The 22,170-nt window shown below is 31.7% G+C and overlaps 1 protein-coding gene across 1 annotated transcript; it reads left to right on the forward strand.

Moving 5' to 3' along the window:
* Positions 1–5,140: 5,140 nt before the first annotated feature.
* Positions 5,141–21,880, forward strand: LOC124372909 (alkaline phosphatase, placental type-like; the record flags this gene model as incomplete). Its single annotated transcript, XM_046831319.1, has 4 exons — positions 5,141–5,263; positions 11,829–12,046; positions 20,732–20,906; positions 21,698–21,880. Coding segments are annotated over exons 1-4 (649 nt in total), but the record flags the coding sequence as incomplete, so codon positions are not given.
* Between the last annotated feature and the right edge of the window lie 290 nt (positions 21,881–22,170).

Below are 22,170 nucleotides of genomic sequence, written 5' to 3' on the forward strand. Positions count from 1 at the left end.
AGATAACACACCTCCTACCCATCTCATGGTCGAAATTCCAATCTATAACAATGTCACCTCACGAAACAAAAACAAGACAAGAATTCCAACACCTTCATAAAGTATTAGATGAAAACGGGACATTATTGACACCCACCTACTCCGTTCACAATCTAAAAAACAACACCATTTCCAGCTCAAACATGACGACAACAGCATAGTAAACAACACAGAACTCATCTTGTACATCATATTATCCTGGACTACAATCCTAACAATACTCACATCAACAACATCAAAATTATATTCCTGAGACCTACATCACCCGAACGTGATTACCCAGTGGAAAAACTAAATTAAGCGAGAAGCACGATTCATGGGTAGAATTGTTACTTAGCCAGGGGAGTGTAAGGGATATGAAATTATTAGAAAATAAAAATTCATGACTAAAGTGAAACCACCTTACCACCGTATAAAAAGAAAGTATAGTAATAAAAACCATACTGCGAAGCATACCGACTGTCTGGTCACATGGTGGTATCCGGTGAGTGGATACCGACTTCCCATCCCATGCAGATGCTAGACAACAATATGTGATATTCATTTCAACAGTTCCCACTAAACATGCTGATACCAAACTATTGGTACTCACCAACCACCAGCAGATATTCGGAATAGGCGTGGTCCAGGAGACGGAGGGGGTTGCTCAAAACACAAACCCTAGAGAGCTGACCCCCGGTCAGCCATAGTTCTGTATACTTCGCGGATGACGCGGGAGTAAACGAAAAGACGGGTGTGTGTGCAGGAGTGTAATTCGTATGCGGGAAAAAATACTTTAGGCGTAACATTGTTATGGGTCAATAATTATGTAAGTTAAAATTTTATATCAGAAATGTTGTTCAGAAAATAAGCATAGGTAATATCAGAGTTTAATCAATTAATATTAATACGATTTATTTCAATTTTCATAGTACTCAAATTTAGCAGCAATCAATTTTAAGATTATTTACACAAATCAAATTAATAGTTTGTCAGAAAAATATGTTTAAGATTTCCATTATGTGTTATTTCCAGATGTGTAAATTATTCTTAATTTGTACAAAGAATTTATCCCAGTTGATTACGTAAAGATAAAATGTAACTGTTTAAATATTTAAAGAGAAAGGTCTCTCTCTCCTCGAGCAGTTTGTAAAATATAATTGTTTGGAATATTAAAAGAGAGACATTTCTTTATGCTTAATATGTTTATCTGAATGAATTTATCTGAAAATTAACAATTCGAAACATAATATTCAAGTGCAAATTTCGTCATTAGAATTATTGGAATCTAACTTGTTATTAGAAACGATTATTAAAATTAGTTTAAGATCAATAATCAACTGTTATGTGTAATAAGATACTCCTGATTTAACATAATGTTTAAAACTATTACAAAGAAATTAGATTTTGAAATTAAATAAAAATATGTGTTACTTTAAGTGTGTGTGTTTGTTGAATTGCCGATCAAACCTACTAATAAATCCTCTCACACTATAGCCAAGCAGATATATATATATATATATATATATATATATATATATATATATATATATATATATATTTTGGTTCATAATCTAACTTGACGTGGTAAATTAACTCCAGTCTCTAACACCAACACAACCGCACATGTCACCAACCTTACATTATGTAGAAATTAAAACTTAAGAAACACTTAGTACAAATTAATGTAAATTAAAGTTACACTATAATTTTTACTAGTTCATTATTATTGAGCTGGCATAAAGTATGAGATATGCTTCATCACTTTTTTCAAACAGATTTTCTGCTTCATATATTGTGCGCCACATATACTCGCATAGGTGATGTTAAATCGCTGCCTCTTATTGTGTGATTTAATTTCAGACCACATATTTTCGACTCTGTTATTACGGGCAAGAGTCTGAGGGTCATCAACATTTATTGAGTGGTTGACCGTCATGTGTTGGTGGTTATCTTCAAGTTACCTGCTCTTTATTGTCGCAATTACTAGCTAGCCGTATCATATGCATAGTAAAGTTATCATTCGAGAGTCACTGATTGTCTGGACTCGCCGCGCGCCGAGTGCAAGGTTGTATATCTTAAGTGATATGATACTAAGTGATATGATAATGCTTACATGCATCCCAGAGGGGCAACAAAAACAGAAATAAACTATTCAAAGTGCACTGTACATTTATCTAATTAGTAAATAATATTTTTAGTGTTAGTGAATACACGGACACAACAACGGCAGTGGTGGTGAATTAACGGAAAAGGGCACTAATGGCTATTGTATTTTCTACGATAAGCGGATTTTACACGTTCTTATACATTTTACAATTGTGAAATAGTTGTTTGGAATCCGCAAAGTTATAACTTACATTGCTATCAGAGAAATTGTCTAACTTTAAAAAGGATATCTGCTGTGTTTATTTAAAAATTTCTCGACATCTAATAATACATGGAAAATACATAAAGTTATATTTACACTCCGATCACGGATGATTAGATATGAATAAAAATCTAGCTATACTGATTCAGTAAAACTTAAAAGTGTCTTAGGAGATACCTCTTGTGTATTACGTTTAATATTGTATGTAACAAAGAAGGTAATGTTTAAAAAGTCAAACATATTTTTCACTTACCTCAGCAGAACTGTAGTTATTGATGTTATGCAGAATAAATGCCCGGTGTACAAATAATTAGAACACATTTTTTACCGAAGTCGGTTGAACCTATCCTGTATGCGCTAAATTTAATATTTTTAAATACCTGTCTCCCCAAAACTATTAAGATAGTATTTAATGAATTTAAATGTACGAAAGTTCTTTTGCTAGAGCACATGATACCTTTAGTTTACGTTTATGTTTCTTTAGATTTTAAAAATATATGTTACAAAATTTACAAATTTAACCTCATAGTTTTATAACCAACAATATAAAAAAAACTGTGCTATAAATGTGTGGCCACGTTTACCATAACAAAATCTTACCCTATAGTTCAGAAAAAATACATACTTAAAGATTAAAACACAGGTTTTTGGAAATAGAGTTGAAAGTATATTCTACTAGATTAAAAAAGTGATATCATACAGTTGTACATTCCAGGTCATATGTATCTTCATTCTTGTCATATTACCAATTCCAAAGATTCTTTTTTAACAAATGTGATTTTATAATCCGAGATCAAACAACACTGTTGAGGGACTCGCTCGAATTTATTGTTCCCGTCTTGCAAAAACTATGGCGTCAGAAAAATTCTCAAAATTGTCAATTTATAATCACAACCACTAACATATGAATTACCAATATAAATTACCAATAACATTATTAGGGTTATTATGGACATCGATTTCATTGTTCTGGGTGGTGTTTTAGTATTTTGTACTATGAGTCGGGATTCTGTTACCCGTGGAAGAATATAATTAAGTTTACTCAAAATTGTCGGATTTTAATCAAAGAACCTTAAATTAACCGTAAAAGTAACCGGATTTAAAAATTGATATCAAGTCAATGAACTCCCTCTAATGCATATCATATCTAAGTGTATTATTAGTGCTGTGTCCTGACAAATTATAAGTACAGCCAAATGATCTGCAAGAAATTGTACATAATTAATTATATTGAGTGAATCATATTTGAATGTGGGGAAATTTAGAGATCAAAACAGTTCACCAACATTTATATTTTTAGGAGAAAAAATAAAATGAAATTAGCCATCACGAAATATTGTCTTATATTGTAAGAGGAAGTTAAGATAAATAAAAAGATAATTCATACGCTAAATTCCAGAGCCGATTAAGCCTTCCGACATTAATTTATTTTAGAGAAGAGGTCATGGAACTTAAGTGACATTTCTGACCTAATTTTTGACCTCTCTATAGTCAATGTTAAATGACGGTCAATACAATGTTAGGTATTGAGTAAGGTAAACATTGAATGTCACTATTAAAGCCTTGGCAAACCGATATGAATTGCCGGTTGGCAATAGCAAACATCATATATAAATTAATCTGTTGGCAACGCATCATCTTTGGTGTTTTGCTACATTGATATCTTAGATGAGAGATGTTAAATAACCTGCTAATAGGAACATATATTTCATCAAGCAATTTTATATAATCTGTCTACAGAAAGAAGCTATTGGAAAACAGTTATATAACTGCAACAATGCGGAACAGATTTTCAATAGCTTGTTCTGTAGCAAAAATTACAGTATTTATAATAATAGGGCTTAAAAAGTTGTAACTCTGCTGGGAAACCATATTTAAATTGTGAATAGCGTGTTAAATGGTTGATGCGAATGCTGTCCTATTCGCTTATCGATTACTCCCACTCTTTTACATAAATATGGAAATTGTACATAAATATGTTCAGCTGCTGGAAACATTCTCTGTAAAATCGAGGCACTTCCAGTTAGTCAGGACGTTGCCATCGGCTGTGTAATAGTTGATATCATCAGAACATTCAAACAACTTTCCAGACTCTCTGGCAAAAAACACTACTGCATGTTTTAAATTACCGAATAATAAATGTCCTATTTTTACTGTTTAAAGAATTTACTGTTAAGAAAAAATATTTGAATCAACAACTTATATAACTAATATTTATATTTTATTCAATCATTAGACGTGTTATCACTTTTAACAAGATTTAGTTATTTTTAAAGTGAACATATATAAAACTCTCAAACTGAAGTTTACTATTCGATGAAGATCATAAACAATTGATGTTCAAAAGTTTATTTGTACCATAGTCCCAAATCTTTTGTACGCTTTCCAACTAAGAATTAAACAACTTGAGAGGATTTAAAGTTTAATAAACCAAGAACTACAAAATATTTTATGGCGAAGGGGCCTCAGTCTAAAAAGTTATTCACATTTAGCATAGCCTATAGCGCGTAGTATTTGCCATAGTGCTCGTATTTTATACTGATTGTATGTTATTGTAATAACTTTGATCAATACAACGTTGTCCATTATGAATACTACTTATACTGCTTAACCTTATCATACATACTCAATTTATCATAGCAACGGTAGAGTGACGTTAAGTTAATTTGACATTTGGAAGTGCTCAACCTAGATTCTTATATGATTTGCGAGATAATAGCTTTGGAAATAAATCATTATATTTTGTTCCAGACGAAATGGTTTGACATCCCTCCACAGACTGTCAGTGAACACTTGTCCGCATGGCTCTGGTAGCATTGCTGTCTGTTGTCTACATCCTGACAGCTTTCGTCATCGGGCAGACGGTGATACACGGTGAGTTACTTCAGACAATAGTTTTATTTTTGATTCTGTATTCTCTGTTTTATTTCGGTGGGGTATAAGGAGTTATCTTCCATGGATTGTTCGATATAGCATTGATTGTGGAAGATGGACCACTCCTTTGGGTAATATAAACAAGTCATCAAAGAATTATTTGCTATGAAATAATTAAAATGAAAGACATGAATATTTAAATATTGGTTTTAATGCATAAAAACAAGCACTCAGATACATTCAAATACATACAACTCATTACCGTTTAGTTCTTAATAATGAGAACAAATAATTGAAACATAAAAATGTTTTATTAATTCAAATGCACACTATATGTAGATAAACACTTTACTTATTTGTTTTTATTGACATACCCTTAATTGGATAAACTAGGTTAAGATCACTAAGTATTGCAGACGACACTGTCTGATTGGACGCAGTTTGGGATGTAACCGTACCCTGACAAATGGGCAACGATTCCTTCTCCTCATACTTCCCTAGTCTCCACCACCTACACTTGAATATTTACACTATAATTGATATATGTATCATTTATTAGAACCTTACACTACTGCCGCAAACTGCCATTTACTCGTATCATCGAAATAAAAATTCATATACAGGTGTCCCAGAACTCTCTACCAATATTTTCAGGTGTTATTCTTGGACCAAAGACAAACCAAAATATCATACTGTATTAAAACTTTCAAAAACTCAATGATTACTCAAATAGCCACTTTTTTTTTTTTTTTTTTTTTTTTTTTTTTTTTTTTTTTTTTTTTTTTTTTCTTAAAATATTTTAATTTGAGAACGTCTTGTTGTAATGAGGTACAATTTGATATAGTGCTTTATAATTTATAGGCCTAATTACAGAAACATTTAAATTTTTTAGGAATTGTATTTTTTAAATGGGAGCTTCCTAAAACTGTAATATTTAAAAGTTATATGTCTAAAAGTATATATATATATATATATATATATATATATATATATATATATATATACCAAAGCGTAAAGATCTTAAAACAAATATTATAAAAAGTCAAAATTATATTATTTCAGTTAGAAAATCTAATTACAAATCCAACGTTACCAAGTTTAAGAATATGGTTTGTTAAAAAACCCCTACGTATATCACCATTCCACTGTTTTGTGGAACTTCTTCTCCTGACCTTAAGCTTCTCATGAAGAAATGAAGTTTTCGTTTTTTTAATGTGTTTTTTCTACCTCATCCTTATTTTAATAATGGAATTTGATCTCATAGTAACATCCTATCTGAACCTTATTCTGTTAAGCTGGAAAGAATCAACACAGTGTTGATTCAAGTAATGGGGAAAAGGTCGTTAAGATAATAAAGTTGGTGACAGTAATTAAGGTATACGTTATGTATGTTAAAGCACATTTGGTTATAATGCCCAGTTTAACAGTAGGGACTTATAGGTTAAACAAAACGTTTTTAAATTACAGAGTTCTACAGAGCAATTACCGGTAACCTTCACAGGATGTGGTGATAATGAACTTTGAGTCAGGATTGGAGACTGATCTTTTAAGTACTAAACCATTTTTTAACTTAACTTCACCTAAAAGGCATTTCCCCCCATACATTTTATTATTTATCTGTTATAGGCTATATGTGCAGATTTCTAAATATCTTGTTTAGATATTAACGGAAAAACAAAGAAACTATGGTATAACACTTACACTATAGGTAGCTATCTTACAAAATAGATAGCTTCACAGTGCAGAATATACAAACATTTTACATGTCAGTTTGCGTCTGTATTAATAATTTTACTAAAATACTAAGATTTTGAGATAACCCAAATAACAATTAAAACGAGATACACAGTATTAATAAAATGTAATCAGTCTTTAAAATTTCGAAACATTTGCCAATAATTTACAGAAGTATATAACTAATATGGGCGGTGTACGCAAATTATCACAAAATATTATTAGGAAAACTGTAATATATACAAGGTTGATGGCTTTAATTTAAAAATATTATTTAAATTCTAACCACTAAATTATTGCGCCTCTTCCCTGCACACGAACACATAATGGTGGTTTCTTCACTAGGCACTAAATTTTCACTCTGTAATAAAGTACGGTCATGTGCCGGTAAATACAAATTATTAGTCTTTAACTTAGCTGATGTGCAGGAGTAGTATTTTAGTCTCACGTTTATTTATTGGTTCTGTAGTATTGAATATAGGATCTTTTCTAAACCTAGTTGCATATGTCTTTCAGTTAGCAAACGCCACCAATATCCAGTGCAAGTACTTGTTGTATGCGGGTGACTTGAAAATATACCAGAAAAGTTTATCTGAGAGAGGTCACACTCTTCTTTAGGAGTGACTGAGGGCGATTGTGGAGTAGTATGATAGAAACCAAATGGGACTAAATGCTAAGAAATTTGCTTTTATCACTTTCTTTCGAACTAAAGATTCTATCTGACGAGACTATCAGATTAATGGTGCAGTTCTTACTCGAATAGCTGCAGTCCAAGACCTCTTAGTTATTTTCACCCAGATTGTCAAATTGGGGTTCACAAGTTGAAGCAGTCAAGCTCTTCAAAACCTTGCCCTAATACATTGCATTGCCAGTATTATCACCAGTCCGCATGCTCTAAGGATCTTCTTCTGCTTTCTGGTATGGCCCCATCTGGAGTATTGTGCTGTCCTCTGGTCACCTCATCAGGCATACTTACAGGATGAATTTGAAAGAGTTCATCGTCACTTACTTTGTCTGGCTGGGAACTTCCCGGGATACAGACATCTGGGTGTTCTACTTGCGGATGTGTATTACTTCTTGACCATATCATCTCTTGAGACAAGACGCTTCATTTAGTGTGTTTTGTTTCTAAGCCGTCTTGTAGAATCGGAGCTTAATTATACGTGTCATCTCCTTCAAATCGTCATTTTCAGGGTTCCATCGGGTTCCATGAGATACGAAATCTCGTGACCTCTTTGCCAGAACAGCTGCTACAACAAATTACTCTAGAAATAGTGCCATCCTCAGGAATTAACGTTTGGAACGTTAATGCCATCACAGCTGACCTGGATTTCATTTTAGTAATGGTGGAGCTGCGATTAAGCGCAATCTGTTACAATCGTCTGGAATGCTTTACTGATTTCTCTGTTATGTATTGTTGTTACATTATTGTTGTTTTTGTATTTTCTTAGTTTAAATTAATTTGTTATATGCATCTTTGTTATATTTATTATATTATTGATCTTTTTATATTAAATTAGTTTATCATTTTAAGTTATTTATTATTAGGTTTATATTTATTTACGGGTAATATTGTTTCTGAAAATTAAGAAATTTGAATAAGATATTCGATAGAATGGATTCCATTGGGTCAGTTATAAACAAGTGCAAACGAAACAAAAGCATCGGAATGAGATACAGTTTACGTTCATATCCAATGACTTATGTGCTGGTATTGTTGGAGAAAAGTGGGTAAAAAGTAAAAAATTAGAACAACATTTAAAACACAAAACAAAACTCTTAGACAAGCTCTCGCAAAAAATTAAATCAACCAATTGAACAGAAAATCCAAACAATGTGTTTACAGTAAAAAATGAAGTTTATAACGACTTGGATTGTAGATATTAATATTCCAGAGTATCAGTATTTAAATTATCAATAAGACATCCAAGACGATATAAAATATTTTTTTGATTAGTAAGCTCCTAGTGAATATTAAGTTCAATCTATTACTAAATTTGTTAACTATTAAATATTATCTGGTTTGTCTAAAATATAAATCACAGTTCTAAATAAAAACAATGGATTTATTTTTAAAACTGGCAAATTAATAAGTTCAACGTTTCAGAATTTTTATCACTCTATTTTCCACAAAGAATTGACAAATCTTTTAGTAAATTTAAAAATTCCTTTGGCAAGAAATAAAAATATTAATCAAATATATCAAACTAAAAAATCAGAGCTCTCTTCTAAAATAAAATAATAAGGTTTTAAAATAAAAATCAAATACCACTTAGAAATAACTAAAATAAAAATGTTCACTTCTAAGTTCACTCAAAATTCAAAAAAATACAAATTTAAACTTCTCTTTACACTAGTTGAACCTTAACTTTCAAGTATCTGCAATTCAGATTACAACTCTCTCAAACAATTATTAATGTTCAATTAATTTCCAATTAATAATTCACAATAAAACAGTTCCAGTTAAATATTAATAAATTAATACTTTTCCAAATCTCAATTAAAGTTATTAACAAAGTTCAATTTTAATTCACTTTTCTTGCAAGCATGAACCAAATGTAACTTGTATGATTCTATTATGCTCTATTGTTCCTTGAGAATAAGTTATTCAGATTGCTCTGTAGTTTCTATGAATTTAATTTTTTCCTATTAAAAAGACAACAAAATTAATTTAATATCAAATCAGGAAGACTATTTCAATAAAACGTACAATAAATTTGGTGCTTACCTCAAAATCCCTCGCGGAAAAAAAATTAAGAAACACGGCGCACTGTAATCAACTTAATCACGAAAATAACCAAAAGAAGGGCAAAAATTATGAGCGGGCGCTTAAATACTTCCCTTTCCAATCAACTTTGCAGGACATCCGCGGTGTTCTCTCATTGGTCCAGCTGTATCAAACCAGGAGAACAATACTCGCAACAAGACAAGTTCTAATCAATTAAAGGCAGTCAACCTGCCTTCCTAACAATTTAAAAACTACCAGTACTAACTTGCCAACGGATTACATGTTCGTTTTTACCCTGACTTTTCACAATCTAATCTAAAATTAAATCCCAATATTTCGTTCCAAAAATTTGTATTTAATTTAAGTTTTAATTAAAAAAAAATCAATGTAGCTTTAAAAACGCTACAAAGTTGTAATTGGAAATTTACATAGGAGAGACAAAAAGAACAAATAACGTAAGGATAAAAGAAAATAAAGAAAACAAGAAAGAGGTTAGTACCAAATTTACTACAAGAAAGTTGCACATCCTTATTTGTCTCAAGATCATATTAATACATCTTTAAGAGGAAATTAATCAAGGCTTCATACATCAAATTAGCGGCCCAACCGATCAGTCAACCATTATTCCAAAATTAGACAGGATTGGTTATCAGTTCTGAAAAATAAACTAAGTCACAAACCTAAAGTATTGAATAGTTTAGAGATTTATAGTAATCCAAGGTGGAGTGATTGTATGGTGTGGAGAAGTTCACCTGGAAGGAGCAAATCATAGAAAAGGGCCCACCCTTATTCCTGGTTTGCTACCATCTTTTTGTGGCGTGATGATCGCTTCTGCACTGTTATAGCCTGGCGGTATGTTGTCAGTGGTGGTAGGAAGAGTTGTCGATGTAAAAATAAGGAAGCGTAATTTCGACTTTTAATAACTTTGTATGAATATATAATTATTTTATTTTGTCGAAACAAATTATTATACTTTACAGCACAAAATCATTAAAACACTCATTGTTGAATTCCAACAAAAGATTTTTTATATTCAAATATGTACTTGCAATATTTTTTTGATGCGTGGCCATTTTAATTTCAAACAAAAAACGTTATAGTCCATTCTGGTTTACCGTGTTACGTTTAGTGTATTACTTCCTGCCTTTAGCCATAAACGGATTAATACTAACATTTTAACTACACACACACACACACACACACACACACACACACACACACACACACACACACATATTGGGTTCTCTTCAATTCTTGTGAATTCCATCCTTCATGAAGTTAAAATAAATCTATGGAAGTGTATTAACATTTTTTTTATTAGAAAACACGTATTTCCTTATCTATTGAACGCAAAAACAAAAATACAAAATAAGGTCTTCAGTAAAATTTAATGAAGCTAAATAACACGGCCACATAAATTGTGCCGTATTGGAAAAATACAAAGCACACAAATAATTGTTTATGAATTGGGCAGTATTATTTTCCCAGTATTGCCTTAACAATTGACTTTAGGAGCAGTGGCTTCAGTCTTTGTACTTTGATCCTTATTGATCTACCCAAGCTCAGTGGTGGCGACGGTTTTGTGGTTATTGGGGGATAATGTTATATTTGTTGAATGAAAGTTAAACCTATTCGTAACAGAATTAAGTATTATTATGAATTTCTAGTTTCTTTGCAGTAATGTGCTTTATTTTGAAATATTTAATGTTAACGTTGTCCTTAATAAGGATTATTAATCTAACATTTACAATTAATTATTGTTTTTGTTTGAGTTTAGCTCATTTAAAAATGCATATTTATGAATTGCAACTAAAAATATAGTGCTGTAATAAAAATTCTGTTAAATATAAGAGTATTTTAAGAAATTAAAGTTTTCTACAGAGAATAAATCACTTTATAAAACCTTTTCACTCTATTCATGTGTTCTGATTAATTGAAACTATATTGGTTAACTGAAAATTGTGGTTTTTAATTTTGTTGACCAAGGTCAAGAAAGCAGTAATATACAACGATTATATGAGGTAACACCGATGTTGCCTCATTAATTAGGGATAATCTTTTGCCAGCAAGTCACTTACTTCTGAAAGTCCCAAATGTTAACAGACCGCGACTTCTGGTACGGTGAAGCACGAGAGGCATTACTACGACGTTTACCGGAGGGCAGGCGTCCTCACGCTCGCAACGTGGTACTGATGGTGGGGGACGGCATGGGGCTAGCCACCCTCACGGCGGCCAGACTGTTCCGTGGTCAGCGTCAAGGAAAGTTGGGTGAAGACACGGAGTTGGCATGGGACCGATTTCCAGCAGTCGCATTGGCTAAGGTAGGATGAAAATAATCATAAATTAGTCAAAAGTACATAGTCTTAAAACTATATAGTCCACAATACAACTTTAAACTTTTATTTTAACTTAATACAGTAACACTTTTACGACATGTATTATAAAACTACTCTTAATGTTGGTAAATACCATGAATCCTTTGTTAACCTTTATTTTCTCAGTGTTTTGTTTCTTGTAATGTAATACACTTGTTATAATGTTCGTATAACTATAACATGTAACAAAATATACACCGATATAAAAATACTGTACAGACGGTAATCTTCAAAGCATTAGATTAAATACAATTTAATTGATGGAAAAGATTTTAAAGATAACTGGGTGTCTAAGACGTCAACATTTTATATCATAAGGCTTTTTGAGTAATTTGGTAAACTTTTTTCGTTTGTCTAAGGATAAAATGCAATTACGAATTTATTTATAGGATCAATCGCAGATCAGTATATCTGTGGAGACATAGCCAAAGCCTTTGAGGAGCTTACTTGATTGGTGGAATAGATTGCTGCTGTCTAATTAACACATGAGATGAGACCAACGTCTTTGATCAGGTCTAGAGTCTCTTCTTATTTCGTTACTGAATAGAAACGGAGGTGTTAGATAAACACTGAAGTATTTGGTTTGAATCTTACGATTATTGTATTTAGAGCAAAGAGTAGCTTTGATGCACATTTCATTTTAATGCAAAGTGCTATAAAGTACACACCATCAATGATCCTGTGACCAGGCTATATGACGTCTGATGCGCTGTTTTATGGGCTTAATTACATTAATTTGACAGAAAATAAAATAAAAAAATATTAAGTGATGAAATAGCCTAACAAAACAGTAACAATATTCTTCCTTCAAATCGTTTATTTATTATCTAATCCATTTTATTGTTTATGAGCAATGCATTATAATACATTACTCAGGAATATGTCTCACATTACTATCATACTAAAATTTCACATTGAATGGTTTATACAATAAGCATTTCTATGGAAGTTTAATCTAAAATAGTGGTCATATCTGTGTGAATAACCTTCCTGTAGTATTTTTCATTCCTGTTGTGGGCACGTTGTAACATTATATCTATTATTAAATATTATGTTACTGCCTTATGTTTAAAATTGTACTAGTTGTATGGTACTATTTGTAGAGGGATCAGCAGGTTTCGCAAAATCCATTTACATCATTTTTTGAATAGTTTAACAGCACTTAATTATCGAGTTTAAAACCTAGTTAATTGTATATATATATATATATATAATATATATATATATATATATATATATATATATATATATATATATATATATTATGGTAGTAGACAGGAGAATACTTTCTCAAATCACTTTAAATGTGGTTTATTATTTGGCAGTTTAGTAATTAAAAATTAAATTAAAATAAAAAGAACAATTCTTGTACTTGATAGATGTTTATATTCAATCCCAAAACGCTTACACTACAATTTTTTAAAAGTTTTCTCAAGAAAGATTTTCTTCTTTTGAATAAAATCAAATAAATTGAATTCAAATATTTTTTCAAAAACAATGGACTAAAAATTTTAATTTCTTATAAATCTCAAATAAATAAAGTTTCTAATTTAATATAAAATTAAATGCACTTTTCTTTAATATAAACGAGACTAATTAAAACAGTACTAAATACCTTCTAAACAGTTTTCGTACCATGTGTGTCACAACCTGTTACTGTTGGTACGGACCCAAAGTTCAAGTCTTAATTTTACTATGATCACCCAAAAATTTTTAATAAATCTTTTATGTTTTGACGTATGAAAATTATTCTGACTGTAGTATACTAAACGGTTATTACAAGTAATATTAAAATTGAAGACTTTACTTTAAATAATACCTGCAATGACATTTACTCTCTTGAACACTTACGTTCATTATTTAGTGAGTTCAAATAATTTTCTTTCCCTTTTGTACTAAAATAATATAATAATCTATGTAATGGAAAGCTAAAATTAGTTAATATTTTATCCTATTAATATTTATTAAATCAATTTTAAATTGCTTATGTAGCAAATGCTACTCTATTATTATTACTGTTTTATCGGTATCTACCGTTTTTCTACCATACTGGGTTGCTATATACTCTTAACCGTCTGTAAAATGAATATGTATTTAAACAGAAAAGTACTAAAGAAACACAGTTTACAGTTATTAATTGGTAATACATTTGTAGAGTAAGTTGCCAAGCTTAATTGATTTTTAGTTACACGGTCAGGAAAACCGGTAGGAAGCTCTAGTAGGCTGAAAATCAATCGTCTTGAGTGAAATGAATTGAGATTTTTGCAATCTCACCATGCTAGCTTTCGTCAGTAGGCATCACAGTATGTAATTATATTTATTAGTTTTTACATTTATGGTGAAATTTACGAATTAAATAAGGAAAGCTCATACTTTAATTTAAATATTTTAGATCTTATAAAGTATAATCTGCACAGTGTACTGTACTACCATTACTACAATGAAAATTTGTCTAAGGAGATCTTGGGTAACAATTTATACGTCCGATATTTAAGTTGATTCTAAGAGCATAGTCAACCATCTCCCAGGTGAGAGTCAAATGTAAATTGTAGCAGTTTACTGTAAGGAGATTAAAGCATACCTTCTGAGAAAGGTATACGATTTATATTAGCTATGACATTTTTTTCGCGTGATGTCAAATTCTTTTTAAATTTGGTTAGTGAATTATACTAAATAATAATTTCTTCGTATCGGTTTCAAAGTAAGGTGTCATTTACATTAAAACATTATCATACCGGATTGTTTGTGAGAAATGTCCTAAAAATACGAAAATTATTTCTGACTTACTTACGCATATTACATTATTTTTCCTTCGAAAATTAGAGTAATAGCTTAAATAATTTTATCATAATGTAACCACATATAGGCTTAATTCATTCAGTTATAGCATTGATTATTTAGTAATAATATCGAGTTTTTATTAATATCACAAAGATTGATGCTAGTTCCTCCAAACATGTATATTTACGTATTTAAGATAAATAAATACATATATACAATTAAATATCTTACACCTAATCTCTCTGCAACTAGGCCACAGTATTGTAAAAGTGAAGAGACGGGACGGTATAATGTGATTAGGTCAAATAAAAATTTATAAGTACTTAATTTTTATATACCAATAAAAAATTATATGTACTTGAATTGACTCTTTCTACAATACAGTCTCAAGCTCTGATGACTCCTAACACCAGATACTGTCTCATCCAATAGTATAATGTTGTGTTCAGTATAATTTTGTACAAACTTTCTTGTAATGGAGTTCTTTATATACAATATTTATGGCATGGTTGCTGTTGGATGAGTGAATGAAATTGAGTGTGACCTTCTAAAAGTTATCACAATAGATTGTCCATTTTTACAAAGAAAACTTAAAAAGTATGTACACGTGAATGAAGAAAGTAATTTTTCTTACAAGAAAGATCAGTTTGGAGGTGAGGAAGCGAAGTCACAACTCTATTAACGGTTAAACTTTTGTAGTGCCGTAGCTTCTGTCAGTTTATTGGAAGTACAACGGCGGTGGACCACAGAGTGAGATCTGGACACTCAAGAAGTTGATAAAGGAAAAGTAAAATTTTGGTATCCCACCTTCTCAGCCGGGTAGTGATTACTCAATGATTATCAACATATACTCTTAAACCTACAACAGTAGTGATTAATAATTTGGTAATGTTTTACATTTATTTCATGCTACGAAATATTCTTCTGTCACTTATAAAGTTTCGTAATTCATAAAAATAAACGAAAATTAGTAATATACAAAAAGCTTAACACCTTATAATATATGATAATTAAAATATGTAATCAGGTCCAAATAAAAGAAGCTGAAGATAAAAGTGTGGAATGTTTTTAGTGCATACACGAATTATAGATAAAGAGAGTGACATGGTTTTTATTCATTTTTGAATGTAGAAAATTATATTTTTAATGAAATACAATTTAAGATAATAATTATTTTAAGTTATGCTTTTCTTATTTCATAAAAAAACATCATCCCATAATGCTATATTTCCTGTAAGAGTGTGTGCTGTTGAAATGTTTGAGCCCTATATAAAATGCAAAAACTTCCTTCTTTAAATACCCACAAATTTGACACGAAGTAATGAATTGTTTACTTTTTCTGCATTCAGGAAAGATATCTTACAGGGAATGTTATTATATTATGTTAAACCTTGTTTTTTTTTTAAACCTCTTTCGTTCCATAATTTTGTACGTTACTTTGTCAATAAATGAAGGCACTTCAAAGTCTAGTAGTAAGCACATTGTAGACTAACTTGGTCCAAATTGATATTCTGGATCTATATTGTATTGTAAGTTAAGCGCTCAAACACAAGTATCTAATACAGATGTAACAAAGCGTGCGCTTCCCATAAATATAATCTGCTGCTGACTGGTTATCACAGATTGTAGTCCTTAATACTTTGCTCAGCGGCTATTCTCAATTGGATACTTTATTTCTATAATTCTGTATATTATGTTATATGTAAATCAAGAGTAATTACAAAGCCTCAATTTTAACTGTTATAGGTCCAAACTAAAAAATATTATTAGTTATTCCTAAAATACTATCTAAGAAATAATAGATAACTGCGTGCAATCAACTACAAAAATTTTCAGCTTATCCAATCTATTTGGGAATCTATAGAGAAATACTGGATCTAAAACATTCAACAATAAATAATAATACCTTTATAACTATTTACGAACAGAGATAACTATAAGATTGTTATAAAACTTTAGAGATCTTTTTTATATTGCAAATGTTTAGTAACATCTAACACCTCATATAACATGCGAGAAGATTATGTTAAGAGAAGACTGACCCTTTATATAATATATTATTTTAAGCTTTAAAACCCACAATAGTTAACGTTAGTAAAGCAAGCATTACATGTATTTTCCTCTAACCGAAGGCCCTCCTAATCTCACCTAGAATATTATTAATGCTTCGTTTAATTATTATTTAAAACATATGGGTTCCGTCAAAAATATAGAACGTGTTTCTATATTTAAGTCCTAGTAACTACAAAAGTTTATGCTTTAAAAAGTGAAATTTCAGATACTAAAAGAAAACAAGTTATTTATGATGTGATTAGACATATAAGTTGACATTTAGCTCTGTTTTATTTCATAATCTTTAAAAAACTATTTTGTGATTAGGTGGGAAAAAATTAAATTGATTGAGTTGTGAAAATATAGTTAGGTAATAAGAAATATTAGGTATATGTTTTCATAGTTGTGTATTACCCGCAACATAAAGTGCTTCAAATACTCCACGAAATCGTAAAATACATGAACAAAAACCATGTCGCATGGATGCAATATAACGGTGAGTAGTTTAGTATTAAACAAAAAAGTGAGGAGTGAAAAAAAACTAACTTTACTAACAAGCTAGGATTGCAATCCATACGTACATGCTTGTTTCATATATGGGGCAGGTACAGTCGCAGCTTATTAGTTAATTTAGTGAGGAGCTATAAATGAAATAGAATTCTGGAAATAATTATCAATGCGCTAAGATTGATCATACCTTTAGTTACAGGAAATTTACTTGGGTCCAATTCTAGTAGGCGTAGTTTATGTAAGAGAGTGATATGAACGACAATGTCAAATCACTATCACTGCCATTCATACAAATTCATACAAGCAGGTTAATGTATAGCTCATGAAAAGCGCAAGGCTCTTCTCAGTAAGCCCGGTCTTTATTACACAACTGGTGCTGTATGTTCTGGGGAGTAATTTTGTTCTTTACATTTTTTATGTTTTATGAATACACACATTGATTAATAATTTTTTTATGTATAAAATAAAAAATATTAGAGCTAAAACCTCTTGGTAATTTAACGTTATTCACTATAAAATATATTTATAAGTGTTATTTAGTGTTAGATAAACTGAAGTAGACTCACTCGGTATCTACGAAATGCCTAATTCCTAGTCAAGCCATATGAAATATATATCAATAGCTCAATACAGTTGGAACTCTCAGTAATATAGCCTTACAGAGTGGGGTCATTGGGTATTGTACTCATTCCTGCAGAGAAATCGGTTACAATTCCCAAGAGGCTTCTTTGCGGGTGTGGAAAAGGAGTACAATACTCTGCACATTCTGAGCGTCGCTAGAATGAACGAGAATATTGAATAAGCTATATTATTCTGACCAGAGGAGATGCTTGTCCACGAAGGATTATTTTGCTATTCTATTTACTGTCTGCCCTATACCTGGTCTGTCTTTCTATTTCCAAAAAAATTAGAAACATAGGGCCACAATGACACCAAGCTTTTCACCATTACCTCTCTCTTGGAGATTCTGCTTAGATGCAGCATTGAACAGATTCCATGTTTATGTTTACAGAAGGAATTATCGAGCACTCCATCCGAGTTTATCGAGAGCTCGGCCCTCAGTGCCCAAGTTGGCCGTTTAACATTATCCCGTTTTCCTTTGTTAGATCCGAACAAATCCTACTCTAGTAGAGATGAAGAGTGGATTCAGATGTGAAGGCTTCTTTGGCGTTCTAGGAGTAAAATACTAGACCGTATTACTCTCGAACTTTTCTCTTTATTTTGCTTATCTCTGCTGTGTCTTCATAGCATCAAAGTTAATCGTCCAGGAGTTCTCACTTTTCAGTTCTCAGAAGTGTTAGAATCAGGAGTCGGCGAGACATATTGTATGAAACCTTCGAATACACCAGCCAGAACTAGTTTATCATAGTTTTTGCCATATTCTTGTTCATCTCGGCCCTTTAATTCATCAGTTTATGGAGAAAATGGGCAACGTTTATTTTTCTGTCACTATTTTTGCTGTCCTGTTTAGTGTCTCTGATTTTTCGCATGTTGTAAGGTTCCCCTGATCCAGTGGACATATGTTTCCAATGTGTTTAATGAGGAATTTAGAGTATTATATTGTTCTTGTTATTATTACTATTACTTTTTAACTTATACTACGTTGTTATGCATATTTGTATACTTATGTGCATATAGCATTCTCTCTTTATTTAATTAATTATATAATGTAATGCTCCATCGTAATTGGGGAAACCTGTAATGTAAGCATTATTCTTAATAAACGAATTTGAATTTGAATACCAGTACGCGTTACATATACTCCACGAATAAGTAACTAAATATATGATATCTGATGGCCGCTTCAGAAAGACATGGGAAAATGCGCAGAGGCTTAGCGCTTCTTCTTGAGATCGATCATTACACAGGACAGAACCTTCCATTTAACAAAGAAAAGTAACCTAACATCGGCATTGTCTAATCTGAAGGTATGGATTGCAGTGGAGTACTTTGAGGACTTTGTAAGCACACTCTTGAAGTAATGAGACAAATTGGATATTTCAGTAAGTGAAAGTCCATCCATGAACAATTTACATTAGGGAATGCAAGTGAAATGGTTTCAACGAAGAAAATAGTTTATTTTAATACGTTATATTTAACTGAAATTTGCCAAACAAGACTGCTAACAAGTTGGGAAAGCCGGTGGCCGCACGGTCTGAAACATCGAACTTTGAGGGAGATGTTGTACAGGTTCAAATCCGGCTTATGACAGTAACAATTGTTATTAGCACGGTTTACTTCGTATTGTACAAAATGTACAAAGTTTATTGATCATTGATAAGATCATTGCACAAACCTGTGGCCTTGGAGGATTGGCAGTATGTGCACACAACACGTCGCAGACATGCAGTGACTCAAGACACAAGATCCAACTATAGTTATTAATTAATTTGTTTCTATCTGGCTATAATTAATAAAATAAAGAAATCCTTGGAGCTCATATTTTTTAGTTCTAATTTTTGTATATCTTGTTTAGAGTATGTTTGTGTATTTATTTAAAACAAAATTTATATTAAAACATTTTGAGTTACTGCTGTTAAAGTTAAGTTGACCTGTTTTAAGAAAACTTGGCATTTGACAGTTACATATATCAGTCTTTATCTAATTGCTGCTAGTTATAATATGAGATGATAATAAATAGTGCACTTGGAAGAAGAGCTCTATTTGAATAATACAAGAGTAAAGGTTAAAAAACAGAAGGCACAGTCTCGGAATACACCGATAAATGCAAAATTTAATAGTAGGTTATTGTTAACTGAAAGGTATCAGGGGTAACTAAAAGGACTTTAGTGCAATGTAACCTCAGATTATCCAACATAAGTTTTGCAATAAAATATATCCATTCATTAAATAGCGAGCGATTTCTAAACAAAAGTTTGTGAAACTGTATTTAAATATATTATAATACTATAATATCTATATTAAAAATTCTATAAATGCTTTGGTGGAATAAGCTTTGTGCTACAGTAACTATTACAGTAAACCTGTGTTATCTGCACTGTACATTCATAAACTTTTTGCCTGGCAAGTGTTGGAATACATTAATATTCAGTGCACAGTTTTAATTACTATATTTACGGCCCCCTTGTGTCGAGTAGATAAATCATTCTTGCAGGATGACCCGATTTCATATTCCGTGGATGCTTAAACAGACAACTGTTAAGAATTACAATTTGTTAGTTAAGACATAACATCAATCTTGTAAAAGATTTAGTATTACCGCACACATTATCTTGAATTGTAATGTTAATTTATATAGCCTATTTAATATTTTATCCCCTTTCGCAGACATACAACATGGATGCCCAAATAGGGGAGTCCAGTGCCTGCGCTACAGCGCTTCTATGTGGGGTCAAGGCGAACTTTGAGACTGTTGGGTTGGATGCTAGAGGGCGCTTTGAAAATTGCAAGTCCAGCGTCAACTCTAAAGTAGAGTCCTTGGTGGATTGGGCACACCGTGAAGGTATTTATTATATTTACTAGTAAAAGACAAAATCGTGAACTTTAACTTTTGGGATTATTCAATAAATGCTATAGGTACTGGTGGTGTAGAATGTGTAAAATTTAGTATATATTTAAATACAAATACTTCAATATTGTATCAAATAGAGATATTTTTAACAGTTTCTTGACGTTTATTCCTCAGCCTTTGGGCCAAGAACCTTGAGGTTTTGGAGGTATCATGTGTCCTTTATAATATCCAATATCCCTGATCACGTGCCTTTGTTATAATATGCATTTTTGTGAAGATGTTCTAATAGACTTTATTGATCTGGACTATCACCTTCCTTAAATATGAAAAACTGCGGTAACACTACGATTCTAAATAAATGGGCTTCTTTAAGTATCAATACTTACTTACCTATTTGGAACCGCGCTAAAGATAATCGAATACGGTGTATAGAGTTAACTTTAAACATTGTACATCATCTTATACCACCACACAGCACAAACGGTTTTATAGAATGAATTAATTTTACAAGACATTGTCATTCAAAATATTCAATAAATGACAAGTGTGTGAGTCGGAGGGTATTGGATTGACTGGGCGTCCATAGACAGTTTAGATTACATCTATAATATTCGCAACATCTTACAAATGAATAAAGTTTTAAATATCCATTACATGAAGGATATATAATAGCAACAAAACGCTACGTAGCCCAATGATTAAATAAGAAGCTATATAATTAAGTTAAATAAGTAACGTACAAGTTTTTCTTCAGAAGTCCATATTTCTTGATTTTGGTTTAGGAAAGGCGACTGGTATTGTGACTAATACCCGAGTCTCTCACGCAACTCCTGCTGCTCTCTTCGCTCACTCGGCGAGCCGTTACTGGGAGGATGACAGCAAAGTGCCACCGGGTGCCAGGAAGGTGTGCAAGGACATCACCCGACAACTGGTCGAGAATGAGCCGGGCAGAAGTATCAATGTGAGTATCACTTAAATATTATTTCCTATTGTTATTAATATGGCAAGTCATTACTAAGAGGATGACATCAAAGTGCCACCGGGTGCCAGGAAGGTGTGCAAGGACATTCATTACCCGACAACTGGTCGAGAATGAGCCGGGCAGAAGTCACAATGTACTACCACTCGGACATCACTTCGTATTCATAAATGTAGTGAGAAGTTTACAGTACGAGAATGAAAGGAAGTGCCACCAGGTGCCAAGAGACGGACGGATTAAGTGGTGGCCAAGTACAAAGATGGACGAGAACGAGCC

This window comes from Homalodisca vitripennis, unplaced genomic scaffold (assembly GCF_021130785.1).
Source record: "Homalodisca vitripennis isolate AUS2020 unplaced genomic scaffold, UT_GWSS_2.1 ScUCBcl_4308;HRSCAF=10419, whole genome shotgun sequence".
Lineage (NCBI taxonomy): Eukaryota > Metazoa > Arthropoda > Insecta > Hemiptera > Cicadellidae > Homalodisca > Homalodisca vitripennis.